The sequence below is a fragment of the Rhea pennata genome, chromosome 1 (assembly GCF_028389875.1).
Source record: "Rhea pennata isolate bPtePen1 chromosome 1, bPtePen1.pri, whole genome shotgun sequence".
Classification (NCBI taxonomy): Eukaryota; Metazoa; Chordata; class Aves; order Rheiformes; family Rheidae; genus Rhea; species Rhea pennata.
Window position 1 is genome coordinate 861,003 of NC_084663.1, and position 17,425 is coordinate 878,427.

At 49.3% G+C, this 17,425-nt stretch overlaps 1 protein-coding gene across 8 annotated transcripts in view; it reads left to right on the forward strand.

The window, feature by feature from the left end:
- The window catches only part of SBF1 (SET binding factor 1), a 102,169-nt gene that overhangs the window by 70,029 nt on the left and 14,715 nt on the right, over positions 1-17,425 (forward strand). For 7 of the 8 annotated variants that reach the window (XM_062579334.1, XM_062579349.1, XM_062579363.1 and 4 more), the window contains exons 6-23: positions 2,658-2,763; positions 3,376-3,508; positions 5,023-5,131; positions 6,158-6,271; positions 7,135-7,212; positions 7,762-7,875; positions 11,197-11,325; positions 11,652-11,750; positions 12,415-12,619; positions 12,930-13,042; positions 13,545-13,694; positions 13,997-14,065; positions 14,750-14,908; positions 15,119-15,378; positions 15,653-15,825; positions 16,035-16,108; positions 16,223-16,418; positions 16,867-16,994. In XM_062579334.1, coding sequence (XP_062435318.1) covers positions 2,658-2,763; positions 3,376-3,508; positions 5,023-5,131; positions 6,158-6,271; positions 7,135-7,212; positions 7,762-7,875; positions 11,197-11,325; positions 11,652-11,750; positions 12,415-12,619; positions 12,930-13,042; positions 13,545-13,694; positions 13,997-14,065; positions 14,750-14,908; positions 15,119-15,378; positions 15,653-15,825; positions 16,035-16,108; positions 16,223-16,418; positions 16,867-16,994 — 2,409 coding nt within the window. The remainder of the gene's footprint in view (positions 1-2,657; positions 2,764-3,375; positions 3,509-5,022; positions 5,132-6,157; positions 6,272-7,134; positions 7,213-7,761; positions 7,876-11,196; positions 11,326-11,651; positions 11,751-12,414; positions 12,620-12,929; positions 13,043-13,544; positions 13,695-13,996; positions 14,066-14,749; positions 14,909-15,118; positions 15,379-15,652; positions 15,826-16,034; positions 16,109-16,222; positions 16,419-16,866; positions 16,995-17,425) is intronic. The other variant, XM_062579356.1, reaches the window with a different exon arrangement.

A 17,425-nucleotide genomic window follows, 5' to 3' on the forward strand; every position in this document is an offset into this window, starting at 1 on the left:
TGCTAGATGAGCAGCCTGGAATGCTCTACTCAAATCACTGCCTTGTGCATGTGCGTGGCCAACATCTCTGATTGCTGGGCAGGGTTTGAGGAGTAACAGCCTTGCTTGTGCGCAGAACTGAGACCATAAAAAAAACCCCTCCTGTTTTTATCCTGAGTCATGTGTTCCTTGTAGCACTCCTCCTCCTGCTCTAGGAAGGTCAGCTGGGCTGCAGTCCCACTTATGTGAGCAGCAGATGGGTAAAGAGGGACTAGTTGAAGCGGGCTTGGAGATGACAGAAGTGGAAAGAGCTCAGCTGGACCCTTTGGCAGGAAGTATTCAGAGATGGTTTAATCACTGGAGCTCTTATGCCATTCTAACACCTGGAAAATAACTGTTGATAGGGCACTTGTCTCTTGCAGTGGTTTCACTGTGAGCTGAGCTCTGGTTCCCTCAGCTCAAAATACTGCCTAATTTTTTCACACCCAAGCTACACCCAGTGAAAAAGCTTTGCAAGGCTGTGGGCAGCACTATGGTTTCTTGGTACCCAGATACTGAGAAGGATTCTTCTGCCACTGAGGTTCTTAGCACCAAGGGGAAGGCTGCTGTCCTGACCATGTGTATCAGGGCAAGCTGCTTGAAGAAGTGCTTTCTGTGCAGCAGAAATGATACCCCTCAAGCAGGCTTCATGGTCGCTGTAAGTTTGGCACTTCCTTTAATTATGCAAGTCCTGGGAGGGTCCAGCAGTGGGCCTTATTTGCAGGAGAGTGTGTTACACCAGTCAGATGAGTCTTTCAGAGAAGAAAGCAAGATACTATTCAAACCCATGAAGCTGTGACAGTATGCCACGCATCCTAGGTTTGCTCTGACTGAAGGGAGAGGAACAGCTCTCTTGCAGGATCTGCCTAGTTCTGTCTGACTCCATCTGGTCCTTCCTAGGTGGAGCAGCAGTAAACAGCAGTAAAGAAGAGGAGAGGCTGTTCAAACCAGGGAGACTTTTCAAGCTGCTCTGGCTCAGTGACCATTTTTTTGGCATAATCTTTTGTTCTCTCCCAGTTCTTGCAGGATCTGTGCTATGGGAACAAGTAGTATGTTATGGAAAGGACAATTTGTTGGTGGCACTTCCCTTCCTTTGCTTTACCTGTTCTCCTGCTGTGTCCGAAAGCTCTTTTTCAGTGTAGAAATTATTGCTTTTGCTTGTCTATTTGCATCTCTCCTCCTCTGAGAGTGCTGGTCTCTGCTTGTTGTTGGTTTGTGTGTGTGTGTGTATGTTTTTCCCTATTGTCTAGCTGTGTTTGTGTGTTTCTAACTGATTGTGCTATCTCTGTCTGTCTCTATCTCAGCCTGACACGGACGACGAAGCAGTGGTACGCACACCTTTTCTTTCATTGGGTCTCTCTCCTCATTAGTAGCCCCTTTCTTTTGAGAAGGCTCAAGGGTTGCACATGCTGCAGCACCTGCAGCTAGCAGAGCAATGTCATTTCCTCACCCCGGGAATGGGAGGCCACTCAGATGGCCACTGGTCACCTGAGTTAAAGCACCCTTGGGTTTGTGTGTGTGGCTTTGTGTGTTGCATTGCTGTGAACAGGGAACATACATATGGGCTGTGGGAGGGAAAGGGGGCAAGAGGGGAAGACGCTCCTGCCCTGCAGCAAATTGGCCATGCTCCATTTGCTTCAGTGTATGTTCTCCAGAGGACTGTGAAAAAGCAGTCTGCTGGCATTCTCAAAGATCAGGCTGGGGATGTTTTCTTCTTTTCTGATCAGAAGAAGACTTGTAGAGGTAGAGTTCTAGATTGTTGCACTAGCATGAGATGGAGCTTTCCTTGCCTTCAGGAGGCTGAGCAAAGAGGTGGATTGCCTGGCAAAACCTTCTATTCCAATGGAGTGTTTTCCGCAGAGAAGTGTAGAGAGACAAGAATAGGGTCAGTAATCTGAGACTGCCCAGGCCTCTACAACAGACAGAGGAGGAGGACATGAGGCTTTAGAATGAGTTTAGGGTTTTTTCTTAAAAAAAAAAAAAAATGGGGAGAAGGAAATAAGGCTGTGCCCAGTCTGTCTAGCCTCAGCCAGGAGCCAGATGGCATCTCTTCACACTGTACTAGGATAAGGCACTGTCTAACCTGAGACGCTGCAGAGTGTTAATGGCAAAACTGGTGCTGCTCCATTTACCTGGCTCTACTAGCTGTATATGGCACAGGCAAACGGTTCCTCTCTGGTTTTGAGGTCCTAGAGAGTCCTCGTGTGCTATATTACAGTACAAGTAATATACTCACTATTTTCTGTGTTCTTTCTGCCAGTCACCAAGGGGTTGCTCATGCTGCTTGGGAGTACTTTGTTTCAGCAGAATTAATTCCTTCCCTTAGTCTGAACTCCGCACGTGACCCCAAGTCAAGCATGTGATGTGTGTCAGCTTGTTTGCAGGGCACTCTTCCCTCTTCCTGGAGCAATCTTGCTCCAGCCATGTCACTGTGAGACAGTGTGTCATGGTAGGCTGCCTCCTTCCATAGGAGGATTGTGCTGAGGTCATGGTATATTCCTGGTCCTCTGCACCAGAGAGGATTCTGGCTGCTCCTGGCTTGTAGAGGTAGCAGGGGAGTTGCCTCGCTCTCGGTGCTTGCACCCACCCGTTGTTTGGGTGGAATCCCAATGATCGTGTCTGTGTCTTGTCTCTTGCAGAGGACAATCTCTCTAGGAGCAGGGGACAGGCAGGTGATCCAGACACCCATCAATGACTCGCTTCCTGTCAGCAGCTGCAGCGTGGCCCTGCTCTTCCGGCAGCTTGGTGAGACTTTTTCCTCCCATCTCCTTCTCATCAGGTCAAGTGCTAAAACCAGCAGGCCAACTTCTGGGCTAGTGTTTCCTGCGCATAGTTTCCCACCATGCTCCTGAGCTTGGTTTGTCAGTTTAGGGCTTTGTTCCAGCTGCAACCACATGAGACTGAACCTCTCCCCTGGCCTTGCTTTGCCTTCCCTTTCCCAGGAAGGCAGGGGAGACTGACTGGCAGCTCTCCTGTGGCTCCAGAGTAGAGGTGTGGCTAGGTCTTGTGAGAAACAGCTGAGGTGCCTGACAGGCAAGAATGAGCGTGGGGAGGTGTGTTGCAGTTGTCTTCATGCCTTCTGATTAAAGGATATTTGCAGCTTAAGCAAAGCTCTTGAATCTCTCTTTAGAAAGAGAGGCTTCTGTGGGGGAGCAAGTTCTTGGACAACCCAGAAGTTGCTCTCTGGCAAGATACTGAACTCCTTTATTATACAGAATGTGGAGACGGAAAGTCAAAGAGGACTGGGGTTGTTGCTGGAGTCGGATCCAATCATGGGTGGGATTTGGGCAGATCTCTGGTTGGGTGCATGACAGGAACTCTCTTTTTTGAGTGCTCTTCTCTGCCCTTTCTCTCCAGGGATCACCAATGTGCTGTATCTCTTCTGTGCAGCACTTACTGAACACAAGATCCTGTTTCTCTCCAGCAGTTACCAGAGGCTCACTGATGCCTGCCGAGCTCTACTTGCACTTATGTTCCCCCTCAAGTACAGGTGAGGGAACATCACCATTCCCTCAACCCCTTGGATAGCAAACAGCAAAGCTAGGGGTCAGCTAGGGATGCAACTACAAGTCAAGCTTGTGTTGTTTGTTTTGCCTCTTCCTTGCTTCATGCCTTTATGTACTAGCTAGTATGTCTGATAACTACATTTTGGGCACAGCCAGTAAAGGGACAGGTAAGGGAAAGGTGATATTATGGCACCTTGAAGGACACTTTCTCTTGCTGTGCTGAAAGCTCCTTTCCTGAAGCCCTTTGGCTTGTGCAGCAGTGAAATTCTGGAATATATTCACAGCAGCAAAGGAGTATTGAACCTTCCTCTCTTTGCCTCCTTCTTTTCTGAGGTAAAATCTGGGCTCTAGCAATGGGAAGCAGGGCATGAGGCATTATTGGCAGTGTCTTTTTTAGCTCGAGTTGCTACTGGCATGAATTATTCCCAGCTGTTGCAACTCTTTAGGGAGGGAGGGAGGCTGCCATGTCAGGCTGGTGGGGTCTGGTCTTGCAGATCGCTCCATCATGTATATGAAAGAGGCCAGAAATGCTTAGGTCTTCAGAATCTGTCCCCTTTCCCTTCTTTCTCCTCCCCATTGCAGCCTGAGCAGAACACAGAGCCTCAGTACACAGCTTCTGCTGGAAGTCTTCAGTCCCAGCCTCAGGCATGAAGTCTTACTGAATAGGTTACTGGAAACTTGGAGGCTTCCAGAAACCACTGTTGCAAATTCTCTTCTCCCTCAAAAGAGGCCCATGCATACAGGGCTTTTGTTAATGGGTCAGTGGTGGTGGCCAAGCCACCACAGTGACTCCTTCAGGATGACTGGCAGCCTGCTCACCCTGTCCTGTAGGAGATGTTGATACTGTTGACCAGTGGGGCCCAGACAGGGATGGAGGGCTCCAGCATGTATACTGGCCACTACTGGAACTATTTGCACGTCTCCCAAGTAGGACAGTTGAGATGGACATGCTATTGTTGCTGTCAGCTCCTGTCACGCTGGTTCCACACTGGTTCCTCAGGCTGCAGAAAGGCTATTTGTATTCCAAAGAAAGCTTTCTTTTGAAATTAAACTGCTGGAAATCTTTCTGTTGATCAGACTTGCAGTGTAACTCCAGGGCCAGAGAATGATCATAGTTGGTGACTGCAGGTACCCAGAAACCTTGCATGGCTGTGAGATGCATATTGGTTTGAGGGCTGATAGTGACAGCTTGAAAGCCTGCTCTCTTGAGAACATAGTCATCCCCGACCTTCGCCCTTCAGATGAGGGATCGTCAGCTGACCCTTGGAAGGAGCGAAGGCTGGGTTTCAGGGCTGACTTGTTTGCCGTTCCTTCTCCTCCTACCATTTAAAGCTAGTTCTGGAACAATGACTGGTGCTTCTTCCAGCAGAGAGAGCACATTGCATGTTGAGCAGGCTTTGTGGTAGGCTCCATTCAGCAGGAAAGGTTGGGTATAGGAAAGAGCAGCTGGGTAGACCGGGACTCAATTGGCTGCAGTGATGCTATTCTTTGGTTGCAGTTTCACGTACGTGCCCATCTTGCCTGCACAGCTCCTTGAGGTACTGAGCACGCCAACACCCTTCATTATCGGAGTCCACTCCATCTTCCAGTCAGAGACCCAGGAACTGGTGAGGCTCTGTGTACTCCTGTCCTGTGTGCTAGGAGGAAGAATGGTCCAGAGGATGAAGCAGGGGTCATATGCCAACAGTCTCAGAATAGAAATTTACCCCTAAAAAAGGCCTGGGGCACTAAGCTAAACACACCCAGTTTGCACACGGTGTGCTTGTTCAGGCCAGCCACCTCAGGCTACAATCCAGACATGCCACACAAACCAAGCAACGTTGGCTAGGGCTGTGCTTTGTCAAGTTTTAGGTCTACAGTATCTACATAGGAGTGTCTGGGGTTAACCAAGTATTTGATTTTGAAACTCAGCTAGTGATGTTGGTCCAGGAGGCTATGTTTTTGCTTGAATATTAAAACTTCAGTTTAGAAATGGAACTAAATCAAAGCATGATGAGTCTGTTCTAAACTAAAGCAAGCTAATGTGCAGCCTTCTGCCCAAATTGAAAAATGAAATTTTGATTAAGCAGAGTGGTTTAAGTTTTTGGTCTGGCATTGATGTTTGAATTTTCTCCATGAGATTTCTCTCTCAATCTGATGAAGTGCTGTGTGTACTTCTCACCTGAGAGACAAATCTTATTCCAAAAAATTACAATAGGTCTGATGGCCTTCTCCATCTGGATAAACCTGAGAGCATCACTCTTCTGCCAGATTTTCCTTCCCTCTGCTCTCCTTTCAGTCTGATGTACTGGCTTGCCTCTGGATTACTCTGTGGCATTGTAGTGGGCTCTTATACAAGTTGCTGCCTTCACTGCAGATTGATGGATTCTTTCTTTAACTTGTGTATTAACAAATGTTTGGATATGGTAGCAGTCAATAAGAGAAAATAACTATCAAAGACTAGAGAGACTAGAGTGCTCTGAGCTAACAGAAGATGGAGAAGAGCTCCAAATTTGGAGATACTGCTCTCCAAATCTTCCTCTTCTAAATTGGGCTTATCCCTCTTCCTAGTTCTCAGTTGCCCAACCAGGAGATGGTAGGGAGAGTGTTTCAGAAATCCTGGCCTTTTCTCATGCCTGTCCTGCCATTTTCAGCTGGATGTTGTTATCGCAGACCTGGATGGTGGGACAGTGAATGTCCCTGAGTGTGTACATATCTCCCTACTCCCTGAACCTCTGCTCCAACAGACTCGGGAAGCCCTCTCCATGGTAAGTGCTGCAGCTTTTCCCCACATCTGCAGGGTGTGAACACCTCAGGAACTGACCCATGTTTCAGAGGCTAGCTGTGAATAGGACAGCTTGACAGTCACAGTGGAGTCTGGGACTCCCTTAGAGAGCAAAGGTCCATGTCTCAGCATCCTGACTATATCACATGAGACCATGCATGACCCTGATGGCCTTTGGCACACAACAGTGCTAGGGACGAGTGCCACTTCTGCCAAAGGTTTCTGGGAATCAGGTGGCTAGCTCCCAGTCTATGGACAGGAAGCAGCTGCAGCCCTGAAGCTGCTTTTCCGGCTGCTAGTATATTCCCAGAGACTGCTAGCTGTGTGAGTGCATGCCTGGGATGGTAAAACTGAACAAATTGCTCTATGGCTTAGAGAGCTTTTTCCCCATGACTATTGCAAATTGGTGTGTGTTCGAGAGGTGTGGGGGATTCCTGTCACACTTGTGCCCCCTGGGGTCACTACCTTGCTGTGCTTTTGAATACTGAGCTCTTAGCTCTTGCATATGACATATGTTTCCCCAGCTGTGATAGAATGGCATGCAGATAGGGAGATCTTCACTTTCAAGTTGCCCTGCAGCTCACCAAGCTGTTCTTTCTGGGGCTCTCTGTGACACTAGGATTCATGGAGTGAAGTCAAGCCTTAATGATTCCCTTGTATGGCAGAGAGTGTTTTAGGAGCATGGTATCTGGTCTAGCTCAATCCTCTAGGTTTTGTTTCTAAGCCTCTCAGACCTTATCTGTGGGCCTTGTATTTTTGGAGAATGATTCTTCACTTTTTCCTCCTGTGAACATAGAGATTCCCCTGGGCCAAGGTCTGAGCACGCTTTGTGCCTTGTTTGTGCAGGTGTTGGACCCAGAGTTGGAGGTGGCAGATCTCGCATTCCCCCCTTCGACAGTTTCTGCCTCCTCTCTCAAAATGCAGGTGAGTGGAAGCAGGAAAAGGAAGGCAAATAGGAGCATGCTTCTAAGGGAGGGACTGGGGGAACGTCCCCTAAGAGGGCTGCCATTTCTGCTGGACACCCTGTTCTTTGGGCATGGAGTAAACAACCAAGATTTCAGGCTTTTCTCCATCTCAAGTATTTCTGATTCTCCAAGGTTAAGAGGTACAGCACATTACTCCCAAGACAATGAGGCCACAGCTCCATTTATATTCTGACCTGGAAGCCACCATTGCCATTCCGATAATAGGTCTTTGGACAGGGGGTTGCCTGTTCTACTTCTGTGCTGGAACAGGAACTGGAAGTTGATACCTGCCTTTTGGGCCCTTCCGCAAAACTCATGACAGCTCTGGGCCCTGAAAATACCTTTCTCCTCTGTGTGCTGTGTAAGAGAGGCTGTGAAGAGAAAATAGCACAGTGATTCCAGTCTACCATATCCTTTTTCCTCTGCAATCTCTCTGCTGGGTTTTTTGCCCTATTCAGCAGCTGCTGCCACTCTTGTGTGTAATCATGCTGTCCTTCCCTGTTTGCAGGATAAGGAGATCCGAGCTGTCTTCCTCCGCTTGTTTGCACAGCTTCTTCAGGGATATCGTTGGTGTCTGCACATCATCCGCATCCATCCTGAGCCAGTCATCCGATTCCATAAGGTAAGGTTCCTGACACACAGGCATATGTGTGTGTATAGGCTGGCAGGCACTTCTGGACATTCCAGGTCAGCTAGTCTGATTCTGATACTGATACATGCTTGGAGAGGCAGAACATTTAGGGAAAAAAAGAACTGCTGCTAGGAGCAGTGTGATGGAGAAGTAAAAGAAACTTCTGTGGCTTGGCCAACACAGGAGGGCAGGGAAGGTGTTTCCACAGTGACTCTGTTTCTTCTGCTTGTAGGGCCTCATGTCCGTGAAACAGAATTCTTTTCTCAAATTGTTTTATGTGTCTGTGGAATAATCTTTTTCCAATTAGATTAAGTTAAAGCTGGAATGAGGTATGGAATGAGGTAATCTGTGAAAAAGTTTGCATAAATACAGCTGTGTCCAGAAATAAAGTTCTGTGCTGCCAGCAGGAGACCTCTCCTGCGTCACTCCTAGGTTCACCTGCCTCCCTTGTTTGTCTTTGACTGTCCTGAGGGCTTTATTTTCCTGTTTAATGCTAGTTTGCAGTCAGGTGCACTATATTATACATGCCTAATGTCATGTAGCTTTCTTGGTCTAGTGGAAGGTATCCCTCACATAATGGCCTGGAGCTGCGTATTTTCTTAAGCTCTAGAAAGAAGCAGCAGAGTGGTCTGCCTTCACAGGAGCCCCTGGAGCGTTAGCCACACCAGAATGGCTGGCAAGTTCAGGGGCAGGGAGAGGACTATGAAGCCTTGAAATGTTTGGGACTCCATGGAGGAAACCTGAAGCAGGAGAAGATGACAGATGAGGAGAGGGGCTGGAGTGTTACGGCTTAACATGGCCATGTAACAGAGCCCGCAAAACAGCAGTCCTCTCCTTCCTGCTGCAGTCATATCCTCTATATTGCACATTCAAAGTCAGTGAGGACAGGGAGTCTGGAAGTCTTAATGCTCCCTCAAAGATGATCCGAGGGCTGGAGCACCTGCCCTGTGAGGAACGGCTGCGAGAGCTGGGCCTCTTCAGCCTGGGGAAGAGCAGACTGAGGGGGGATCTGATCAATGTGTACAAGTACCTGAAGGAAGGGTGTCATGGGGACGGGGACGAACTCTTTCCAGTTGCCCATGTGACAGGACAAGAGGCAGTGGGCAGAAACTGAAGCACAGGAAGTTCCGCCTGAACATGAGGGGGAATTTCTTCCCTGTGAGAGTGACGGAGCACTGGACCAGGTTGCCCAGAGAGGTTGTGGAGTCTCCTTCTGTGGAGATCTTCAAGACCTGCCTGGATGCAACCCTGTCTAACATGCTCTAGGTGACCCTGCTGAGCAGTGGGGGTTGGACTAGATGATCTCCAGAGGTCCCTTCCAACCTTACTGATTCTATGATTCTGTGGGAGCGTGTGATGGCATCTCTCCCATCCCCCATACCCTCCCTAGTCCACAGGAAACTCAAGGGAGCAAAAGCCTTGTACCTGCAGAAGTATGCCAGAGGAGTGCGTGTGAACATGCATGCACTCTGCACTTTCTGAACATGTGCATCATCAGCTCTGTGGTCCATAGAATGTACACTGTTTTCTGTTTGACATTTAAAATTAGCATTATGTTCATAAAGGCTTTGAACTTTTTTATGCTCGATAAAGGTTATTCCTGATGGAGGTTCAGTAGTTCTGTAAAATTATAGACATTCAGTAAACATAAGAACCCTTTCATAAAATCACTATAAAAAGTATAAAGCATAACAAACTTCTGTTTCATAAAACTCAAGTGCACCGCAGCTGTATGCAGTATGAAATAGTCATTTAATTTCAGAATTTCAGTCATTCAGCTGCTTTCATCACAGCAACATCTTTAGGACATCTATGATCTCATGTTTCTAAAGGGTTGCCCAAATAGCAAAATGGTATTTTTCCAGTTGCTTGTAGCATGCTACATATCTCTGCTCCCTACCTCTCCCCTGCTAATAATATGCTTTCTCTTGATCGCTTATGTGCAGAGGCCACAAATGGTACTGTGCAGAGAGTTACGCACCTTCATATTCTTTTCAGCCTTTAAATGTACCCTATATTGTCACTTGGCAGTTATGCATTAAGTAGCTGATTAGCTCCTCTTCTCCTTGAAATGCCTAAAGAAGAGCTTAATAAACAAGGGAAATGGTAGATGAACTGGACTTTCTTGATTGACTGTGGAAATCAAAGCCCAGGTGGAGTTATTAGGGAAGCTTTGCTTTTGGTGTAGCCCCTTTATCTAAAGATTATGTGTTCCTAAAGACTCTGCTACCATGGAGCATGTGCCACTAGTGCTGCTTGTCAAATTTGGGGAGGCTTCCCTGGTGATCTACCAGGCCTCAGAGCACTATGAAGTAATGCCCCTTTCCCTGAAATGACACAGGGGAGCAGATAGGCATGTGGTTCCCTTCAGAATCACAGCTGTGCATATGTCAATAGATTAGCGAGATTGGTACCCTTTTGTTGGCAGCATGCTCCTTTGCCACAGCAGAATTACAGCCTCAGAACTCAGCGGTCCTTGTTCTCTTGCAGTGACTGTGGCTTCAGCACTAAACTCTTCATCTCCTAGCTTTTTCTTCTGCAAAGGGGAACATCCAGCTCCTCCATACAACTATGAAGAGGGAGAGCATAGCTGGCATAGCAGTCCAGAAGTTGATTTGTGTGGCGTCACCTGGGACTCTATGGATAAGCAGTCTGCCTCAGCATCCTAGTACTTTTTCACGCCTGTAGTGTGTGATGTAGTGTGCAGCAAGCAGACGAAGGAATTTCAGAAGAGCATGCTATCCTTCACCAGCTCCTTGTGAAAGCATGTGATGTGTAGTAGTTGGCAGTGTTCCTGTGGGATGAGTTCTCACACTTGTGTATTAAGAAGGAAGTCCTAAAGGCTGTCTGTAGACAAAAGAAACCTGTTGCTTCAGGCTCTCATTGTGACCAGTGGTGGGAGTCTCCTCCAAAGATATATTTGGAACAAGAGCTTGGGTGAACAAGCATTGTTCTGGATGAGCCTCTCAACAGAGGTGCTAGAAGAAGCCTGCAGCAGTCCTGTCTCATACTTCCCATGGAGTGCACGAGGGGGCTAATGCTGCATAGCTAGTGCACTTTGTTTGCCACACAGCTTATCACAGAGGTTACTGCAAATCTGGATGTCTCATTGCAATAGGCAAGGGCAACGGAGGTTTCTATACAAATCCACATGGGGATAGTGAAGGAGACTGCTTTGTTCCACTGCCATACTGGCTCCTGTCCTCTTCCTTCATTGCGGTGATAGTACATTACCCATGCTACTACATCAGCTGGGACAACTGTTGCCTGGACAGTCATCCTGCTGATAGTGCACACTCTTCTCTATTCCAGGCAGCCTTCCTTGGGCAGAGGGGGCTAACAGAGGATGACTTCCTCACCAAGGTGCTGGAAGGCATGGCATTCGCTGGCTTTGTGACTGAGAGGGGTGCGCCATATCGCTCTATTGACCTATTTGATGAGGTAAGAGGCAGTTTGGGAGCAGCTCCTCCCTTCCCTGACTGCTAGTGCAGCACATCTTTGCCTGGCTGACCCAACCTTTGGCAGCCTGACAGCCCACTGTAAATAACCATGGCTGTGGGATGTATTCCTGTCAACCCTTGCTTTCCCCTCCAAGGGGCTGAGGCAGGGAACAACCTCAACACCCTGGCTGTGATGTTGCATCTGGGCTGGGAGCATCTGGGGACAGAACTGGAGTATTGTTTGGGCTCAGAGTGTGGGCAGTATGGCCAGATGATGCCCAGCAGCAGCAGTCAGATACTCCTCTCACTTGTCCCTTTTTCTTTCAGCTTGTTGCTTATGAAGTAAAGCGAATGCATGCAGAAGAGGGGAACAAGCAGAAAATACTGCGGCACATCAAGGAATTGGCAGAGAAACTTTATAAAAATGTGAGTCCTGAAGGCTGGAGCGCAGGTGGGAGGACCTGGTCTGATGGAGATACGGTGCAGGGAGAACCCTGGGGTCAGGGACCAGATCTGTCTGTCTTCCCTTCATTTCTGTTACAGTAAGCAATTGTTGGAACAACCACTCGTGGTGCTTCAGCCTGGCCCACCTTGCACTCTTAGATGTGGCAGGGGTAACTGCTGATGGACCTAAAAGTGTCTGGTCTGGTGTGAACCTCTCCCACATACCCCAAAGTAGGATTCCTAGTTTTCAGATGGTCTGAGCATCCCATAATTCTTTTCCTTTGTTCTGGAGAACCTGGTCAGCCATTGTGTTTGTCATCTGGTGGAGGACAACCAGCTAAGATCTTTTGAAAGTGGAGTACCAAGCTTTTTATGGCCTATTGAGCACTTAGCCATCTTAGGCCTGAGCTCCTAAATGATGTTTTGCTCACTGCTGTGTTCATCACTAAAGTGTGCTGTTCTTGCAGCTGCTGAGAGTAAAGCAGGATGAGACTGTTAACCCTGCAGTACTGAAAGCAGACTGTGTGGCTTTGGGGGGTTGGTAGCAGACCTGCTGGGGAGGGTGTTTGCTACTGAAGGAGGCCCTACGAGAGAACATGGGACTTCTACTTGTCTGAAAAGGAACTGTCTGCTTTTGCTTTGCCAGGAGAATCCATACCCTGCTGTGGCAATGCACAAGGTGCAGAAACCCACGGAAGGCTGTCATCTGCGTCTCCACCAGAAGCCCTTTCCACGTTTAGATGAGGGGACAGTCCAATGGATCATAGACCAGGCTACTGCCAAGCTGCAGACGGCTCCTCCTGCTGTGAAGGCAGAGAAGAAGTGCATGGTGCCATCGGGACCTCCCATTGGTATGTGTGCACAGAGAGCCTTTCCTTGTGGTGAGAAGTCCAGCTCAGAGGGAGCTTTACATTGCATTGCCAGCTGTAGGGTTGCTGGCTCCGTTCTACACTATGACATGTCTGAGGCCCTATATGAGCAAAATGCAAGTAGAATTGCTGTTTTTGAAAAGAAGCAGTGCTGTGCTCTTTAACTTCTTCCAGCATGGGCTTTTAGAGCCAAGAGCCCTGCCATACAGAGCAGGGGAAGGAGCTCCTGTCTCTTCCCCACTGCATGTGAAATCCCTGCTCTGATCGAAGTAACAGGCAATTCTCTCCCCAGCTGCCATCCTGGAGCGTAATGGCAATGCCTTGGCCAACAGTGCCCGTCGCCTGGAGGTCGTCAGGAACTGCATCTCCTATGTCTTTGAGAACAAGATGTTAGAAGCCAAAAAGGTGAGGGGGGCGTGTCTCGAGCTGTTGATTATGGGGAGAAGGATGGGGGGGGTGTTGCTCTGCCTCTCCTCTGTGATGGGCTGGAGAGAACATTTCCTGCCCCTGTTCAGGTCTCTGCTAACCAACAGTGTTCTTGCAAGTTCATGTGTTCTCCTCTCAGCATTGTTGCTCCTTGTTGCTCCTAGAGCTTGGCTGATTACTCTATTGAGCCAATTCAGTGCTATTTCTGTATCTCCCAGTTACCTGTAGGGACTGTGCTCTGGGTGTAACCAGGTTGGAGACGACCCCAGCATTGCTGAACAGGGAGATCCCAGTGGCTGTGCTTGAACTGACCAGACATTGTGGGATTTTGGTCTGGTTTGCATCTGTGTCTGACTTCAAACGAGCTGTATGCAGACAACCAGCACAGCCAGAACCTGAACTGCTCCTTGTTGTGGGCTGCTCTTGAGTTCACACTTGGTCCCATCTCTCTACTCCATTACTCCCTTTTTCTTCTCTGCAGTTATTCCCTGCTGTGCTGCGCGCTATGAAGGGCCGAGCAGCCAGGCACTGCCTGACCCAGGAGCTGAACCTACATGTGCAGCAGAATCGGGCAGTGCTAGACCACCAGCAGTTTGATTTCGTAATCCGCATGATGAACTGCTGTTTACAGGTAGGAGAGGGCCGGGGAGAGCGTTTCTCTTTGGGGACGGCTTGTGGGGACAGATGGACTGAGGATCTCTGAGGTGCCAGGGAAACTTGTCTGGTCAGAGGAGAATAACTGTTTCCACACAGCTGCTCCCATCTGTATGGTGGGGTTTTGAGGGACATAGTGTGGAAGGAAAATACAGCTCTGCTCCTGTGAGGGCCATACTGCAAGTGGAGAGCAGCATGTTGGAAAGCCACGAGGCAGGAAAGGAGTAAATCTGGGGATCTTGTGATAAATCCTCTTGCAAGCTCTGCTCTTCTCCCCAGGACTGCACTGCCATGGATGAACATGGGATTGCAGCAGCTCTCTTGCCACTGGTCACTGCTTTCTGCCGAGTGAGTATCTACAGCATCTTGATCCCTTGTGTAGCCCATGTGTGTTGTACAGATCTGGTGGGGGAGGGGGCTGCAAGCAGCTCTCCTGTGAAGGGCAGCTTTGGGAAGCCACTTTCTGCCTAGGAAGAAGTTGAAAGAGTGGTTGGTCTTTTGTAGGCAGAGAAACTCAGCTATGTGGCCACTTGGACTCGGAACTCCTTGTAAGCCACAGACACTGGCAGGTTTGAAGGATTGAGAGCCAGTGCTGCAGCCAGCATAAGGGCAGATTGTCCCCTTGGTGGCTGTCTGAGTACAAGGTCTTGTCCAGTAGCTTGTAACCACTCGCAAGCTTGACATGGCTAGCTGTGCCAGTCCTTGAGCCCAAGGTTTTCCAAGATGGCTGGAACACCTATAGAGGAAGGGTCTTCAGGAAGTGAGGATGCTCTGAAGTGCCAGCCTTGATTTATCAGTCAATCTAGGCTGAGAAAAGATTCTGTCCCCCAAAAGCATCTGTAACATGAGACCCTCTTGGACTCTGGGTAGGTGGTGGGCAAATGCTTAGGGGAGGTCTGGTACGAATGTCTCCCCCATGTGCCCAAGGGTGTGTTGCTTTTCCTAGCAACAAGCTAGAGGAAGGATAACCTGGAGAGGAGAAGATAGCACAAAGTGTTTGCGTGAAACTCTCTTCCACTTCTGCTTCTTCAGAAATTGAGCCCAGGCATCACACAGTTTGCCTACAGCTGTGTGCAGGAGCATGTGGTGTGGACCAACATCCAATTCTGGGAGGCCATGTTCTACTGTGATGTGCAAAACCACATCCGAGCCCTGTACCTGGACAACAATGAGGAGAACCACACAGATGAGGTGAGGAAATGGTAAATGTTTGTCAGTGCCCATGGAACGCAGGTGCTCAGAAGCAGCGCTCTCCTTGTTCCACATGCTGGTAAGGATGCTGGAACCAGCCTTGAGGCAATTTTGTATTGGTTTGGGGAGCTTTCTGTAGGCACAGTGGGGCGAAGGCTGACAGGTCTTCTGTTCATGTGGAAGATTGACATGTCCTTCCAACTCCATCAGGAGAGCAAGGCGGAACCGCAGGAATTGAAGTCAGCCCTGGAGATAGCATCAGAACAGCTGAGGCTCTGGCCCACCATGAGCCGAGAGAAACAACAGGAGCTGATCCAAAAGGAGGAGAGCACTGTTTTCAGCCAGGCCATCCACTATGCCAACCGCATGAGCTACTTGCTGTTGCCTCTTGACACCAGCAAGAATCGCCTGCTACGCAGCTCGGGGCTGGGGGATGTGGAGAGCGTCAGTAACAGCTTTGTCACCAACAGGTAGGCTGGATTAGAAACCTTGGGCAACGGGCTGTGCTGCAAGGAGACCTGGGGCAAACTGAGTTGAGGATAAGAGCTCCTTGGTGCAGTACCTGGGGCATCTGGATCATTCAGGTGCAAGTCAAGAGTGGTGCAGGTTGCAATGCCCAACCTGCATTGGCATGGTACCAAGAGTGGAAGCTCTTTTGGACTCCTTGTGGCATGGGGTAGGGGCCTCCTGCTATGGTGGTGGACAGAGGTATTCTGAGTTAACTTCTCCCCTCCTGCATGGCAGCATTGCTGGCAGCGTGGCTGAGAGCTATGACACAGAAAGTGGGTTTGAGGATGCTGAGAGCTCAGATGTGGCCAACTACGTGGTGCGATTCATCAACCGCTTTGTGGACAAAGTCTGCACAGAGAGTGGAGTCACCAATGAGCACCTCAAGGGGCTGCACGTCATGATCCCTGGTAATATTCTTTGCAGCAGTGCTGGGGAGTGGGCAGCCTTGTGGCCTCACTGAGGATCCTTCCAGGTCAACTCAGGGGTCTGCTTGAGAGAAAATTCCGAAATAAGCAAATGGGAAGGCCAGGAAAGGGGCAACCAGTGCAACAAGTGCGTGGGTGGTGTGTAGGACACGACTTGGCTTGTAGTCTCTTAACTTCATGTTTATTCCCAGACATTGTGCAGATGCACATAGAGACACTGGATGCTGTGCACCGGGAGAGCAAGAGGCTTCCTCCTATCCAGAAGGTATGGACCTGGCCTGCTACAGTGTGAGGGGAAATGACTCTGTTCCTGTGTGGGGCTATTAGCATTCCTTCCATAGTCTTCATGCACCTAAACTCCTTATTGTATATCCTGTAGCCAAAGCTGCTGCGCCCCAACCTGCTGGTGGGTGAGGAGTGTGTAATGGAGGGGCTTCGTGTGTACCTTATGCCTGATGGCCGGGAGGAAGCTGCTGGAGGGAATATTGGTGGTCCACCTCTTCTCCCTGCAGAAGGAGCCATCTTCCTCACCACTTACCGCATCATCTTCAAAGGCACTCCCACAGACCCTCTGGGTAAGGATCTTCTGTGTGTCACATCCTCTGTGGTCATGGGTTGGCCGTGCCTGGGGTAGAGGTGGCCAGGAGGTCTGAAACAGTGGCTGTTGTGGCAGGAGTTGCCGGTAAAGGCCTCTACCAATCTGTCTTGGGCAAGTGATCAACCAGTGCTAGGCCTTGCTGGGGACTGCTGGAGAGGCCAAAAGCTTGTTGTTTGCTCCCAGGATTACACAGGAAGTGTTTGCTCTTGGTTACCACCTTTGGTAGATAATGAATACTCAAGTGCTTACCTTAGGCAGCATCTACTGCAACTCCCCATGGCTTGGCTCTAGTATCTCTAACCTGCTTCTGGTTTTCTCATCCCATGGGGCTCTCTGTGATGATAGCAGATGGTCCAGGACAGTCTGGCCATGTGCTGGGCTGAGAAAGTAGGCTGTGGCTAACCTGTTCCCATTTTTGTGCCCAGTGGGGGAGCAGGTGGTGATCCGATCCTTTCCCATTGCCTCGTTAACCAAAGAGAAGAAGATCAATATCCAGGCCCAGGTGGATCAGTTCATCCAGGAAGGTTTGCAGCTGCGCTCGTGCACATTCCAGGTAAGATAGTGTGGGGCTGTGGGCTTCATCTTTGGAGCTGTACTCCCTTGACCAAGGAACATATTGGTGATGGGACCCAGTGGGGCTGTAGCTATTGCTGGCACCGTGCCTTGGGACTAGTCATTCACTAAGCAGGATCATGTGGCTTTGGAGCTACTTTTTGCCTGAGGGGACCAGACAACCTGTGTAGCAGGTGACAGTGCATCTGAGGCTATGGAGCTTGAGGCCCCCTTGCAGGGGAAGGAATAGGCTGTGGTCCCAACCTGTGACCAGCTGCAGTCATGTTTTGCACAGGAGCTGCATCTTGCTCTTTAGCTGAGGGCTGCTTTCTGACTGCCTCAGTGGCTGCCAGAGTCCTGAGAAGGTGTGTGACCTCATCCCCACACATGGCCCTAGGAGGTGGTTCTGCAAAACACTGTAGCAGGTTTTAA